The sequence below is a fragment of the Musa acuminata genome, chromosome BXJ2-4 (assembly GCF_036884655.1).
Source record: "Musa acuminata AAA Group cultivar baxijiao chromosome BXJ2-4, Cavendish_Baxijiao_AAA, whole genome shotgun sequence".
NCBI lineage: Eukaryota > Viridiplantae > Streptophyta > Magnoliopsida > Zingiberales > Musaceae > Musa > Musa acuminata.
The window spans coordinates 32800184-32812670 of record NC_088341.1 but is presented as its reverse complement, the minus strand read 5'-3'; the positions used below and the strand labels follow the sequence as shown (position 1 = coordinate 32812670).

Sequence of the window (12487 nt, the reverse complement as noted above, 5' to 3'; positions counted from 1 at the left end):
TCTAAGACTTTGACATGTCAAGCTTAGTAGACTTCAAGTACCAAAGAGAAGCAAGGTTTCATGCAAAAAGATCATATATATCTCTCCTCAAAAAATATGACCAACACAAGAGTGAAGTTGATTGGTTACAAGAATTCCACAGAAATTAAATTGTGGTTTCTTTTCACAGAATAGGAGGGCAACTAAAATAGTTAAAAACTACAAGGACATAACACAGAACACAAGACAACTTGTTATCTACATCAAGTATAGCATATGATGAAGGTTGGTTTTTGAAGAGAGATAGCTTGCAACAAAATGCATCAATAGACCTCCACATTCCATTGTTCTGCCTTCTTCAGTTCCCTCTTGTAGGTCAGCCAATCAATGCCTGTTAATTAAAACAAAGGATCAGGAAACTGATATCAAGTTTACCCAAGTTTTCTTCTTTCTCTTTGAGATCAAGCCACAAATCTTACCATCTTTGGCAGCCAAGGAAACCATGATATCATCAATACCCTTCTCCATTCCTTTCAATCCACACATGTAAACAAAGGTGTTGTCCTTCTTCAGTAGCTCCCACAGCTCACTTGCATATTGTGCCATACGAGTCTGGATGTACATCTTCTCTCCCTTTTCATTTGTTTGTTCTCTGCTGACAGCAAAATCTAGACGGAAATTTTCGGGTGCCAACTCTTTCATCTTCTCAAATTCCTGGAGATCCAAAGCAGAGAAGCTAGCAATGCAAGGCCATTTGTTTTTGAACACCAGAAGGAAGAGGAGAAGTCATCAAAGCTTGTTACAGTCTCACCTCCTTGTAGAGCAAAGAGCTGCTTGTAGGAACTCCCAAAAAGAGCCATGCAAGTCCATTGAACTGCATGACACCTTATCAGTCAAACTCTCTTAAACTTTTCCCAAAGAATCAAATGGAAGGACAGATATCAATGTGCAAATCAAGCGCTCCAATTGATACAGGTCATTTACATATGGCTGATTAATCTCACTAGTAGATTTCAATTACTCTTCTTAACACATCATACAGGAAGCAACATTACCTTGTAGTTTTCATGCTTCTCAAAGAACATTTTCCACAGGAATGCTCTGAAAGGAGCAATACCAGTCCCTGTTCCAAGCTGCAATGAAGAAGTCCCAATAAGGACATGCAAATTTACATGTTAGATTAAGTAGAACTGTCTGCATCATGCTATCATATGTACCATTACGACAGTTGCATTGGGATCTTTAGGCATAAGCATCTCCTTCCCAACCGGTCCGGTAATCTTAACTGCAGCACCAGGCTTGAGGTCACCTGAAACATATTAGCAGAACAACCATCAAACTTAAATCAAGTCACTTTAGGGAAAGCTTTTTGGAGTAGTACTAATATCAATCCTTACATAGGAAGTTGGAGCAGACTCCTTTCACTATCTCTCCTTGTTCATTTGTATAAACAAGCCTCTTCACACAGAGGGAAACCTGTGGAATCAAATCATACAATCAAGTGATCCAATGAAGACTGTGCCAAACATGCATCCATCAAAATCAATCAACCAATTCATGATCTTCAACTATAGTCACTTAAATTTGAGAAACGGAACTAAGGATGTGAAGATAGTATGCATTCCAAGCATTTACGCATCAAAGGTTGAAAGTTTATAAGAAAAACGCTTCACTTGTATCTGTATGACGAAATGTCTGAGAGAGATGCAGTTGTCAGACTCACGGTCTTGGAGTCTCCAAAATCCCCAATAGCGCTACTGGCGATCGAGTAGAGCCTCAGCTTGTGTGGCTTCCCGTTCTTGTCGATCCCATCAGCGATCACGCCTATCGATTGACCTTCTCTGTAGGGAATCTCCCCTGCGAATAGCCACACAACAAATCTCAGAGGTACGCAGCTTGCTAACCAAAACAAAGGCAGAGAGTAAACGGATACCCTCGGTGCTGAAGACTATGTGGTTGGTCTCTCCGGGTGCGTCGTCTCCGGTGATCTTAGTGTTGATGAGGCACCTCCCGATGTATGGCTCCTTGGGTTTGTACTTGTTGGTGACGACGCCCTCGTCGTCCTTCTTCGACACCTTGGCTACCTTGGCAGGAGCCTCGGTCGTGACCTGTGCTCTGACCGTGACCAACCTGCCTGCTTTAGCTGCAGCGGTGCTTCGTGGGTGCAAGCATGTCTGATAGAATTCAGCATCAGGCAGTGATCGGGATGATGACACGACACGACAAGCAACCTTCGAGGAAGGATTGACGTGCGGGGCTCACCTTGTGGAAGCTGATTCGCTCGAGGGAGGCAGGGGAGAGGGATGGCTTGGAGGAAGGGAGGGAAACTGCAGCGGTGACTGCGGCAGAAGCCATTGCTTGACTTGGTGATCCTCCGGGCGAGAGAATTGAAGGCAGGAAAGGCAGCAGAAGTGGGGTGGGAAGGAAGAGAGGCAGCTAAAAGAGAACCGAGAGAGGATTGGGCTGTTTAAATGGGTGGAGGAGATTGGTGGTGGCAATGAAGTGGTGGCTGTACATTTGGAGTGGCATCAAGATATTAACAATATGTCATGAGTTTGTGGTCAATTGCATGCTAAATAATCTAATAATAATTTTTTTGAGCAACAATTCTCACACTCAGTTGTCAAGAATTGATAATTTTATTAGCTTTTTTCTTTCTTTTTTATCAAGAATTGGTAATTTGAATTATGGCCTTTGAGGGTGAAGGTTTGTGGGCAAGCGTAAAATAGCATTTGGTCAAGAGAATAATATTCTAATATCAAAACATTAGAGGATGATGTCGGTGATGATTAGGTTAGTCCGACTTGATTTGAACTCATATTTTCAAGAAGTTTTTAGGTTTGATCAAAAGTTTCAAGTATTCGATCTGTACGAAGATCAAGATCGTATTAGTTTTATGGTCTCTTTGATACTTAAATTAGTAACAAACGAAATGTAAATTTTGAGAAAATTAAATTTGTTTTCGATTATTATAGTGTTTGATATGTCTTTTTATATTATATTATATTATATATATATATATATATATATATATATATATATGACTTAGTTATTGATTGAGTCATAATTCATTTGGAGACATTCGATAAAATTAGAACGATACAGAGAAAATTAACATGCCCTTATATAAGAATGACATGAATAAATCAAAAAATGGATTTATATAAGATTATTAATGATTTTTGAGTTGATGTTAGACTTTATGAAATTATCAAGTAATGTGTTGAATGATTTATACACTAAACAAGTTTTATAAATATAAATAAAATTTTAATTTTTTAATATCCTCAAATATTATATTTTGGATTTTGGTTCGGAATATGGATAAAGCATAATTTTTTTGATTTAAATTATTTTGGGATGGGGACAGAGGTGGTATCACCGATTGAACTGCCAAGTGTCAACCCCTGATTGGAAGATATTTCCCTTATCAATCACTACTACGTAAGTTTAGGTTTGAATGCCAACAACGAGGATTTGGATTACAGTGGTAGTGTAATAATTTGCCTTGTCAGAGGCAAATCCATAATTAACTGTACATTTGTAAAAAAGCACAAGATCACTATCTTCCATCCATGGAAACAAAAATGTCATCTTCCATCTTTTTCTTGGTTGCAATATCAGGGTTTCCCTTCTCTATGTCTTTGACATCTTTGATGGATCGTCTTCCCTGAGATGATAACTGAAGCAACTTGCGGCATGCCACTGCGTGTTCTATGGGTGGATTAAGAGGGAGCGTTTACGTGACTTGGTATAGCCTCGCTGTTCTTCATGAGGTTGTGCGCCTGAAACCTGCTAAAACCATCGACATGTACTTCTAATCTCTCAAACGCAAAGGCTCGATATGTTGCCATCTTGGTAGATTCCATCAGCGATGAAGCTGGCAATTAATCTCAGAGATGATCGGCTTCTCCTCCTGCATCCCATCCTGGACTAGTTTAATGATAGAATAGCGAATCTTCGAAAGCACTATCTCTGCAACCTTAAAAAATACTGCGTTGATCTTCTAAATCTATCTGCTTACAGAACCAAATCATATATGAGAAGGCAAGCAGTATGGCTAGTCCTGATTTATACAGATAGTTCACTGATTCTTACATCTGTTGAACTCTCCGCTGTCTTATGCTCTTCCTTAAACTCTTCTCCGAAGTCGTTTATTTCAGGAAAAGGCATGCCTTCTGTTCTTCTCTCAAGTCCCAACAGACATGCAAATTCATCGAAGTGAGTACTGCTTCCAGCAAATACATTAGGGTAGTCGGAGCTGCACATCGTCCGCTCCTGAGATGCCGAGGCAACCGATAAGATCTCTCGCAAAACGACGTCCGCTTGACTTGCACTTTCTTGATGGCCACCCAAATGCGAGGCATTGTTTGAGTCGGCGAGACTGTTCTGTGAGAAGTCATCCATTTCCAAGGGCGGCAAGGAGAGCCTGTGTTGTAGTCTTGCACACTCCAAGGCTATGTCTACCTGAGCTTTGAAAAGATGACTCCTTTAGTTGATTTGATGGCACTTTGATAAAGGAAAGGATTCTAGTTTTGTTCTTGTTCTTTTAGACAGACTTCAGCTGGTTGGGTTCTGAACGTCATATTGATACGTGAAAGTTATGTTGGATGAACTATGCTTACCTTCGATGGAATGTAGGGGAAGCATGCTGGATCAAAAAACGGAGGAGTATCGGTGAATGCTTCTGGTGACAGATACTGCATCCACTTGACATCTGCAGAAGCACTTACATTAGGTGAGGATCCTTGAACCATCTTGGAAGAGCAAATCTCAGGTGGAAAAGGATGGCAATTCCCATTAACTGTTGGTGAAAGCTCAGTTGATCCTTTACAAGATGAACCATAATGCTCTAAGATCTTAGGGCCTGGTGCACTCTTCTTAAACACGCGACATAGAGCATAAGAATCCTGCATCTTTCATCCATGAATCCGTTAAACAATGAGCAGGAAACGAGAGAGAGAGAGAGAGGGGGGGGGGATGATGGAGGGTTTTGGTACCTGTAAGCCGGAGGCCGTCGTCTCACACTCATTCTCATCGAGGCGGTACTCGTGCATGACCCAATCCGTACGAGAGCCATGCGGCGCTCGCCCTCTGTAGTAAACGAGCGTCTTCTTCATGCCCACAGCTCGCCTTTGGGAGCTCACTCTTCGGTCCTTCCCTGTGGCCTTCCAGTAACCAGATTGAGTTGCTCGGTTCGTCCTCGATCCGTTGGGGTACTTCCGATCTCGGGGGCTGAAGTAGTACCATTCCAGGTCTTTGCTCGGCAAGAAGGACTTCTCTGGAGAAAGCCACAAGGAACCATGCATGATCCATTATTCTAGATTATTGCCAAATCATGATTGGCATACAAGGCACTTTAAGGACATCATCATCACCGAAACCTAGATATATATTCCTCATCAGACCCAAGGCAATTCCCCACCAACAAAGGGACCCTATCCATGGGACATCATTTCTTGGATTCTGCAACTTTTCTTCCCACTTTTTGACTTGGGTCCAACTCTGTCTGTCCTTTTCTCTCGTATATCTTCACTGTTCACGCACTGCAGCATGGTGCGTCACCAAGAAACGAAATTTAAATCAAGGTGTGCAGGGTCCAGTTAAAGGTGATCGGGGAAACAACCCCGGTGGGGTGGGGATGGAGGATATATAGAGTGGGAGATCTTATTCTTCTTGTGATGGGACAGAGTTCAAGATCGCTTTCAGCTTTAGGTTTAAAAGAATGAAAATTTTGTGATCAAAGTGATGAAAGTTTGGACTTGCTTTGGAGAAATAATGTTCCTCTTTACCTTCGAAGAGATCCTCATCAATTCCCTACTCGATTGATTGACTCAATATACTTAACGACAGTGATTGAGAGCAACTATCTATCGAGCAAGTAATGAAGGAATCAAATTAAAAGTGCTGCATGAGGTACGTATGTGTAGGAATAGCCAACCATGCAAGATCATGAACTGGCCAACGACTGTTGAAAGCAAGTCCACAGAATGGCAGAACAAGGTTTGAGACGGGAAGAGAAGGGAACCTGGTAACTCCCATGGCTCGCACTTGTAGAGATCAACCTCAGGGATGATTTCCAGCTCAAGATTATGCCCATTGATCTTCCTCTTGAGATAATATCCGACGAGCTCTTCGTCGGTGGGATGAAACCGGAAGCCTGGAGGCAACGTGACTGGTGCCATTTCCTGCCAATCTGAGAACAAGACCTGCCTTCTCTTGAGCAAGAGAGAGAGAGAGAGAGAGAGGGAGGAGGAGGAGAGGAGGAGGAGGGGAAAGGAAGCAGTCCATGTTCAGGGTTTTATACTGCCATTTGAGGAGTTGTTTTCCTTTTCTTTATGATCTTTCGGGGAATGGATTGATGGGATATCGTCGTCGTTGAGAAGCTCTTGGCCATCTTTTTCTTTTCCTTTTCTTTTCTCTTCTTTTCTTTGAGGACTTTGCATCCATGGCTACAAAGATCGCAAGCTTCTCTTCTTGTCTTTGCTGCCTCAAGGCTGTCTCTGGCACGTGTCGCGTCATCGTTGGATTTGCGGTGGGCTCCAGTCGTCCATATCTAGTCAGCACTCCATGTAAAGTACGCAGTCGACATGTGCATGGAATTTTCCATCTTTGACGAATTCATGTCACATTCACACACACATACTTATACACATGCAAATGTGTTTCCACCATAACTTATATTGAATTTAAGAATGGTGAGAAGGATAAAGCAAACGAATAGCAGTACTGCTGCTGGCGATGTTGGGATCGGACCTTTGAGTGCCAACCTCGCAATGGTGGCCGGCGTCCAAAAGCAGCAAGAAAAGTTCACGAGCTTGCCATGACAACGTGAAAGGGTGACGGGAGATGTATATTAGACAACGATGTGTGCAAGCCAAAGGTTGCTCGTCAAGCTTCTCAACTCTCAAGCTCCCAAGACTACATCAAATGCTTCGTCTTGGTTTGCATGGTTTCACTTTCATGGTTGTAAGCTTGATCAAGCATAAATGAAGGTTCTTCAGATGAATTAAAAGGGTTGTTGGAGAGACAATGCAACTGGTGAGCAAGCAAGCATGCACTCAAATTTGCATCTGAGATGCATGGTTCTTCTTGGGCAATTTACAGCAAAAGTGGATCACAAGTTGAGAAATGATCAGTTCCTACTAGACCAAGTTCGTAAGGGGAGATTTGAGTATTTGGTCACTCTCACACGTCAAAAAGAAGAGAGAACAGTTAAAGATAGTTGTGATGTCAGCTGAATGTTCCACGTAAAGTGACGCTGAAATCCCCTCTCAGCAAATACTTTCTTTTAGTTTAACCTTCATAGGGAGAGAGACCGACCACTTCTATATGCTTTGCTTTGGTTTAGTAATCTCTTCCAGTCCCATCCCTCGGACGACAGTCCACTTTATCTCATCTCAGCTCAGCTCGGTCTTTCTGATTCTCTATTTCAGCAATGTATATATACACCTTTGCTAGATTATATGGTGTTATATAATTAGATAATATATATTATGAATATAATTTTATTTTGATTATAGTTATCAATTAATAAAAAAATAATCATGATAAAATTCGTTAGAAAATGATCTTGATGGAAGAGATCCTCCTAATTACTTATCTTATACCCAATGGTCTCACTTATAAATAGAGAAAATCTCCTCAGGACTAAACATATAATGTGTAAATACATGCATACACCAATAAGGAGACTAGGATATATGACATTATTGAGATATTATAGATCTTTTTTCTCTCATCTCTCCATGGTCACGTTAAATCAATCAATGATAAATTATAGATATTCTCTCATCTCTTTTCTAGTCAATCGCTCTTAGTAATACTATGAATGATAGAAAGAGAAAAGAAGACAAGTTTAGTTTTTATTGTAAGTCTATATCACTATAACTTTCGGACTCGATGACGGTACGCTCGCAAATCATATAAAAATTTTCTAAATAATATCGAAGGTAGGCATCATAAATTTATATTTTGTTGAATCTTAGATTTTGATGATAAAATCAATTGATGAGTTGATTGATCTAATCCATATTATTGAGTTAAGTGTGCAGGATTAACTACGATAATCAGAAAACATAAAGCAAGAATACCGGAGTCAAGTTCGATAGACGTTTGAGAGTCCGAAGAATCGTCGGAGATGCTGCCGGAACCAACCGAAAAGAAATCGGGAACCTGTCGGAATTTTCGGAAGTTCGCCGAAGAGATCGTCGGAGGTTCGCGGAGATCACCGAGAAGGCTCGGCTACTCGTTGAAGTCATCACAAGATCGGGAGCTTGCTGGGAGTCTATCGGAAGAAGATCGTCGGAAAGCTCGTCGGAACAAGACTCGACGTTCGCGGTTGAAAACTTGCTTGGGATGTTTTTAGTTATGTAGTTCACATGTAATTAGGATTAGGATTAAAAGATAATCCTATATCCTGGTTAGGGGCCAACTGGGCCTAAAATTTGACTTGGTTTGAGCTGAAATTAAAGCTCAACTAGTGAACCGAAGGGTCTGGCGGTGGCATCGCCCAGCACCCTAGAGCTGGGCGGTGGCACCGTCAGTCCACTGTCAGTGTCAGACATTGACAGGCGGTGGCACTGTCAGCATCGGGAACCAAAGAGAATTCAAATTTTGGAGCCCAAATTTGAATCCTCTTGAGGCCTATAAATACCTCTCAAATCTCAGCTGAGATTACAACTTTTTGAGAAGCAATTGATTGAGAGAAAGGTCTTAGAAAAGTTTTAGCAAGCCTTATTTTTAATTTACTAGAGTGTTCACCTCCTTTTTTCTTGCTGAAAATTTGTAAGAGTGTGAACCACTTGTAAAAGATTTTTAGAGGGGTATTTGCTCTTCCCTTTCAAGAGATTTGCTAGTAGAAGGTGGGAGCCTCATCGAAGAGGGCCTCGCAAGTGGATGTAGGTCATTTGACCGAACCACTTTAAAATCGACGTGATCTCTGGTTTGCATTTCATTATTGCTATTAACATTACTGCAAACTTTCTTACGTGCTTTATTTCCTCATTACCTTTACTGCACAACTATACGAATACGCTTTCAAGTTAAGCACTTCCGAGTTCGATTTTTATCGTACGAAAGATTTGTCAAAACCAACGTTTTAATCCGCTGCATTAATTCACCCCCCTCTCTTAGTGCCGCTCTGATCCTAACATATTTATCATTATTTGATTTTAGATTTTGGTATTAAAGTTTTTTATATAATAGAAACATAAGGATGGCTGATGGAATTCACTAAGTATTTTAAAATTTTTAGAGTCAATTTAATAAAAGCATAAAGACTATTAGTATGAGAAAGAGTCCTAAAAGTTAGGATTTTTTTTTATAAATATTTTATATATTTTTAGATTTTGATGGAAAATGAATAAAATATGAGATACTTGGTTTCTTTCTATAGTATCCTAAGAATTATAGAGAGAATGAGAGCAAATGTATAAGTTCTTCTAATCCGAGAGGATATACAAGAAAATTATGCTTGAGTAGGAATAACTCAAAACTCTTGTGATATAGGTGAGAGTTGTCGAATCAAGTTAAATATAAATATTGTATTAACTTTTTAGTATTTTTTTTTATCGTTAATCTTTGAATATTTTGTTAATTTTTAATTATTCTCTTTCTTCCCAAGAAAGTGGTACAAGAGTCAAGAAGATCCAATAATAAGATATTTGATAAGGGTGAGTTTCAAGTAAAAACATTTTTTAGAACCCATATCAGAGGACAAGGAATCCTAATAAATAAAAAGTCTTCAGAATAAAATACTAAAAATTAGAATTTAATTTTTCTATAAATATCTTATGTAGCTCTATTTTTTTATATTTTGATATGAGAATTTTATAAAATATCTTATGTATTTTTAGATTTTGACAAGAAAAAAAATAAGTTGTAAGAAATATTTCGAATACTCTTTAATTTCTCTCTAGAGTATATAGAGGGTGCTCTATAAGATTTCTAAAAAGTATAAAAATAATTATGTAAATTCTTTGAAGTTTATGCTAGAGAATATTAATTATGCTTGAGTGATAATAATTTAAGGATCTTATAATCTCACATGATGACAAATATTTTCAAAACATTTTAAATCTGATTTTATAATATTTTTTATTATTAATATTTGCATATTCTTTTGATTTTTTATTATCCTATGGGATTTCAAGACCACCCAACTCACTCTCAGCCATCACAAAGGTCCTCCTCTCATAATAGATAATTCCGTACATATTGATCCTTAAATTCTATATTAATTATATAATAAGCCGCTTATGACAGAAAACTAAGTGCCCAAACTGATGGCAATGGCTATGGGAGAAAAAGGAAGCATGAAGGAAGACGGGTTTGTGCCCTTCTCTCCCTTCTTCTTCTTCTTCTTCTTCTTCTTCTTCTTCATCACACGATTCAGTCCGAAGAATTCTTTGGTCCTTCGAACCACGTGAGTTTGGACCGACCATCTCTTAGGATTGATTGACTATTCTACGTTGACTGCATCGATCAGCCTAAACAATGGCAATTTCCTATAAGCTTGATTTCTTTGATATCGATTGGAATAAGGACAACAAACACGAGTAACATGCACGAACACAATGGAAGATGTCATTTAAAGGCCCTATGCATTTTATTTCATTGGTTTTTTCTTTTAATTTCGAGACCCATTTCACATATTCAAAAGAAAATATGAATTATTCTCCGATTATATTTTCCAACACAGTGTTTGAGACTGGCACGGAAGAAACACAAAACGCTGGCCGTAGACAACTTTGAGTTGTCTTTTTCGTTATTTTTTGTGGGCTTAAAATTTGGATTTATCTTAAAATATTTTCTTTTGGAGTTTTGAGATATATATATATATATTTTTTCACTTGAGTTACATTATTTTTGAATATGTTATATCGTCGTAACCTTATTCAAAAATACTACAACTCAACTCCAACCTTTTTTTTTAATTTTTTTAAAACTTAAAAAAATACTTAGAAAGATATAAATGATCATTTATTTTTTCTATTTTTAACCATATAAATAGGTAAATTTTATTTATAGTTTCATAGTTTCGCCAATTTGAGATAAAATTTACAACCAATTTGAGCTAAAAGTCACTTGAATGATTTTTGAACTTTTGAGGAAAATAATTTAAAAACTTGAGTTGTACTTTTATTTAAAAATAGAGTTATATATTTTTTAATAAAATAATTTTTCACTGTTTTAAGGAAAATAATTAAAGAACTTTAGTTACATTGTTTTTATGATTCTAACTCGAAAATTGTATAACTCATATCCCATTTTTCAAAAATTTCTAAATTATAAAAAAATTCATCCTTTAAAAACATAATTTTTTGTTATTTTTAATTTTAACTAATTTAAGGTAAGTAGATTTGTATATGATAAGGTCTCTTTAAACTTTAAGGAAAAAAAATTTAGAGGCCCGAGCTACATTAATTTTTGATTGGATTATATTGTTTTTAAATCTTATTAAAGAGTATAACTTACTTCTGATTTTTCTTAAAAAAAAATTAATTTTCAGAAAAAAACTTAGAAATGACTTACAAAAGCCTAAATGATTAATTTTTATATTTATAAGCATATAAAATAGGTATTTTTATTTAATTCAGTCCTTAAAAGCATGAAATTATGTTTCTTTTAATTTTATCCAATTTAAGGTGAATTTACACCTATTTTAGATTTAAAAAAACCATTTGAATATTATCACATAAGGTTTTATGAAGTTTGGTGAGGAAAAAATTTTAGGGACTTGGATTACACTATTTTTTAAATGAGATTATACCATTTTGGGACTCATTCAATAATAGTGTAACCCTTCTCACTTTTTTCGAAAAATCTTGAAGTTTTAACAATACTCATAAATTATTTTTCCTTTTTTAAAGAATGAAAAATATATATTATTTATTTCACTCCTTAGCTAATAATAATGTCATTTTTTCTATTAGTTTAAGTGAATTTACAATAACTTTGGCTCAAAAAAAAATCACTTGAATATTATTATATAAGGTTTTATAAAGCTTTTAGTTGATAGATTTAGAGACATAAGTTGTTTTTAAATGAGGTTCCATTATTGTTGGATCCTATTCAAAAATAGTGTTAATGTCTCTTAAAATAACATAGCTCGCGTTCTACATTTTTTTTTTCAAAATTCTTAAAATTTTAGAAAACTTTGGAAATGACTTATAAAGGCCAAAGTGACCTTTTTTTGTTTTTAAATATTCAAAATAGATAATTTTACTAGTTACATTATTTTTTACTTATTCTAATTAAAATTACATAAAAATCATAAAAATAAAAGTTTGAGTATTAAATTAATTTGAATTCTAATATGAAAAGTACTGCATAATGCATCTATAAACAATGGTTTTTATTTTTTGAGATTTTATTTACATATTCTTTTTAATTATTTATCTAAAATAATATTTTATTATTTGATGGTTCACTATAATGACATTGAGATATAATTAATATTTAACATTCATTGCGTTACTTTTAATATTATTATTATTATTTTAAT

General features: G+C 36.7%; 2 protein-coding genes and 1 non-coding gene across 3 annotated transcripts; 1 reads left to right on the top strand and 2 right to left on the bottom strand.

Moving 5' to 3' along the window:
• Positions 1-56: 56 nt before the first annotated feature.
• Positions 57-2458, bottom strand: LOC103977096 (ferredoxin--NADP reductase, leaf isozyme, chloroplastic). Its single transcript, XM_009392519.3, has 9 exons — positions 2242-2458; positions 1913-2153; positions 1703-1836; positions 1377-1455; positions 1197-1288; positions 1035-1112; positions 791-853; positions 459-693; positions 57-370 (listed from the first exon to the last, which is right to left on the bottom strand). Exons 1-9 carry the CDS (start codon positions 2332-2334, stop codon positions 303-305), a joined length of 1083 nt encoding a protein of 360 aa, XP_009390794.1. The 5' UTR covers positions 2335-2458; the 3' UTR covers positions 57-302.
• A 581-nt stretch (positions 2459-3039) lies between these two features.
• On the top strand, positions 3040-3142 carry LOC135611485 (U6 spliceosomal RNA). Its single transcript, XR_010486612.1, has one exon. It is a non-coding gene; the product is annotated as a U6 spliceosomal RNA (small nuclear RNA).
• Positions 3143-3962: 820 nt separating this feature from the next.
• Positions 3963-6208, bottom strand: LOC103977106 (NAC domain-containing protein 54-like). The gene is made up of 4 exons (XM_065102226.1): positions 6008-6208; positions 4980-5260; positions 4605-4889; positions 3963-4446 (listed from the first exon to the last, which is right to left on the bottom strand). The coding sequence occupies exons 1-4, from the start codon at positions 6162-6164 to the stop codon at positions 4051-4053; spliced, it is 1119 nt and encodes a 372-aa protein (XP_064958298.1). The 5' UTR covers positions 6165-6208; the 3' UTR covers positions 3963-4050.
• Positions 6209-12487: the final 6279 nt, after the last annotated feature.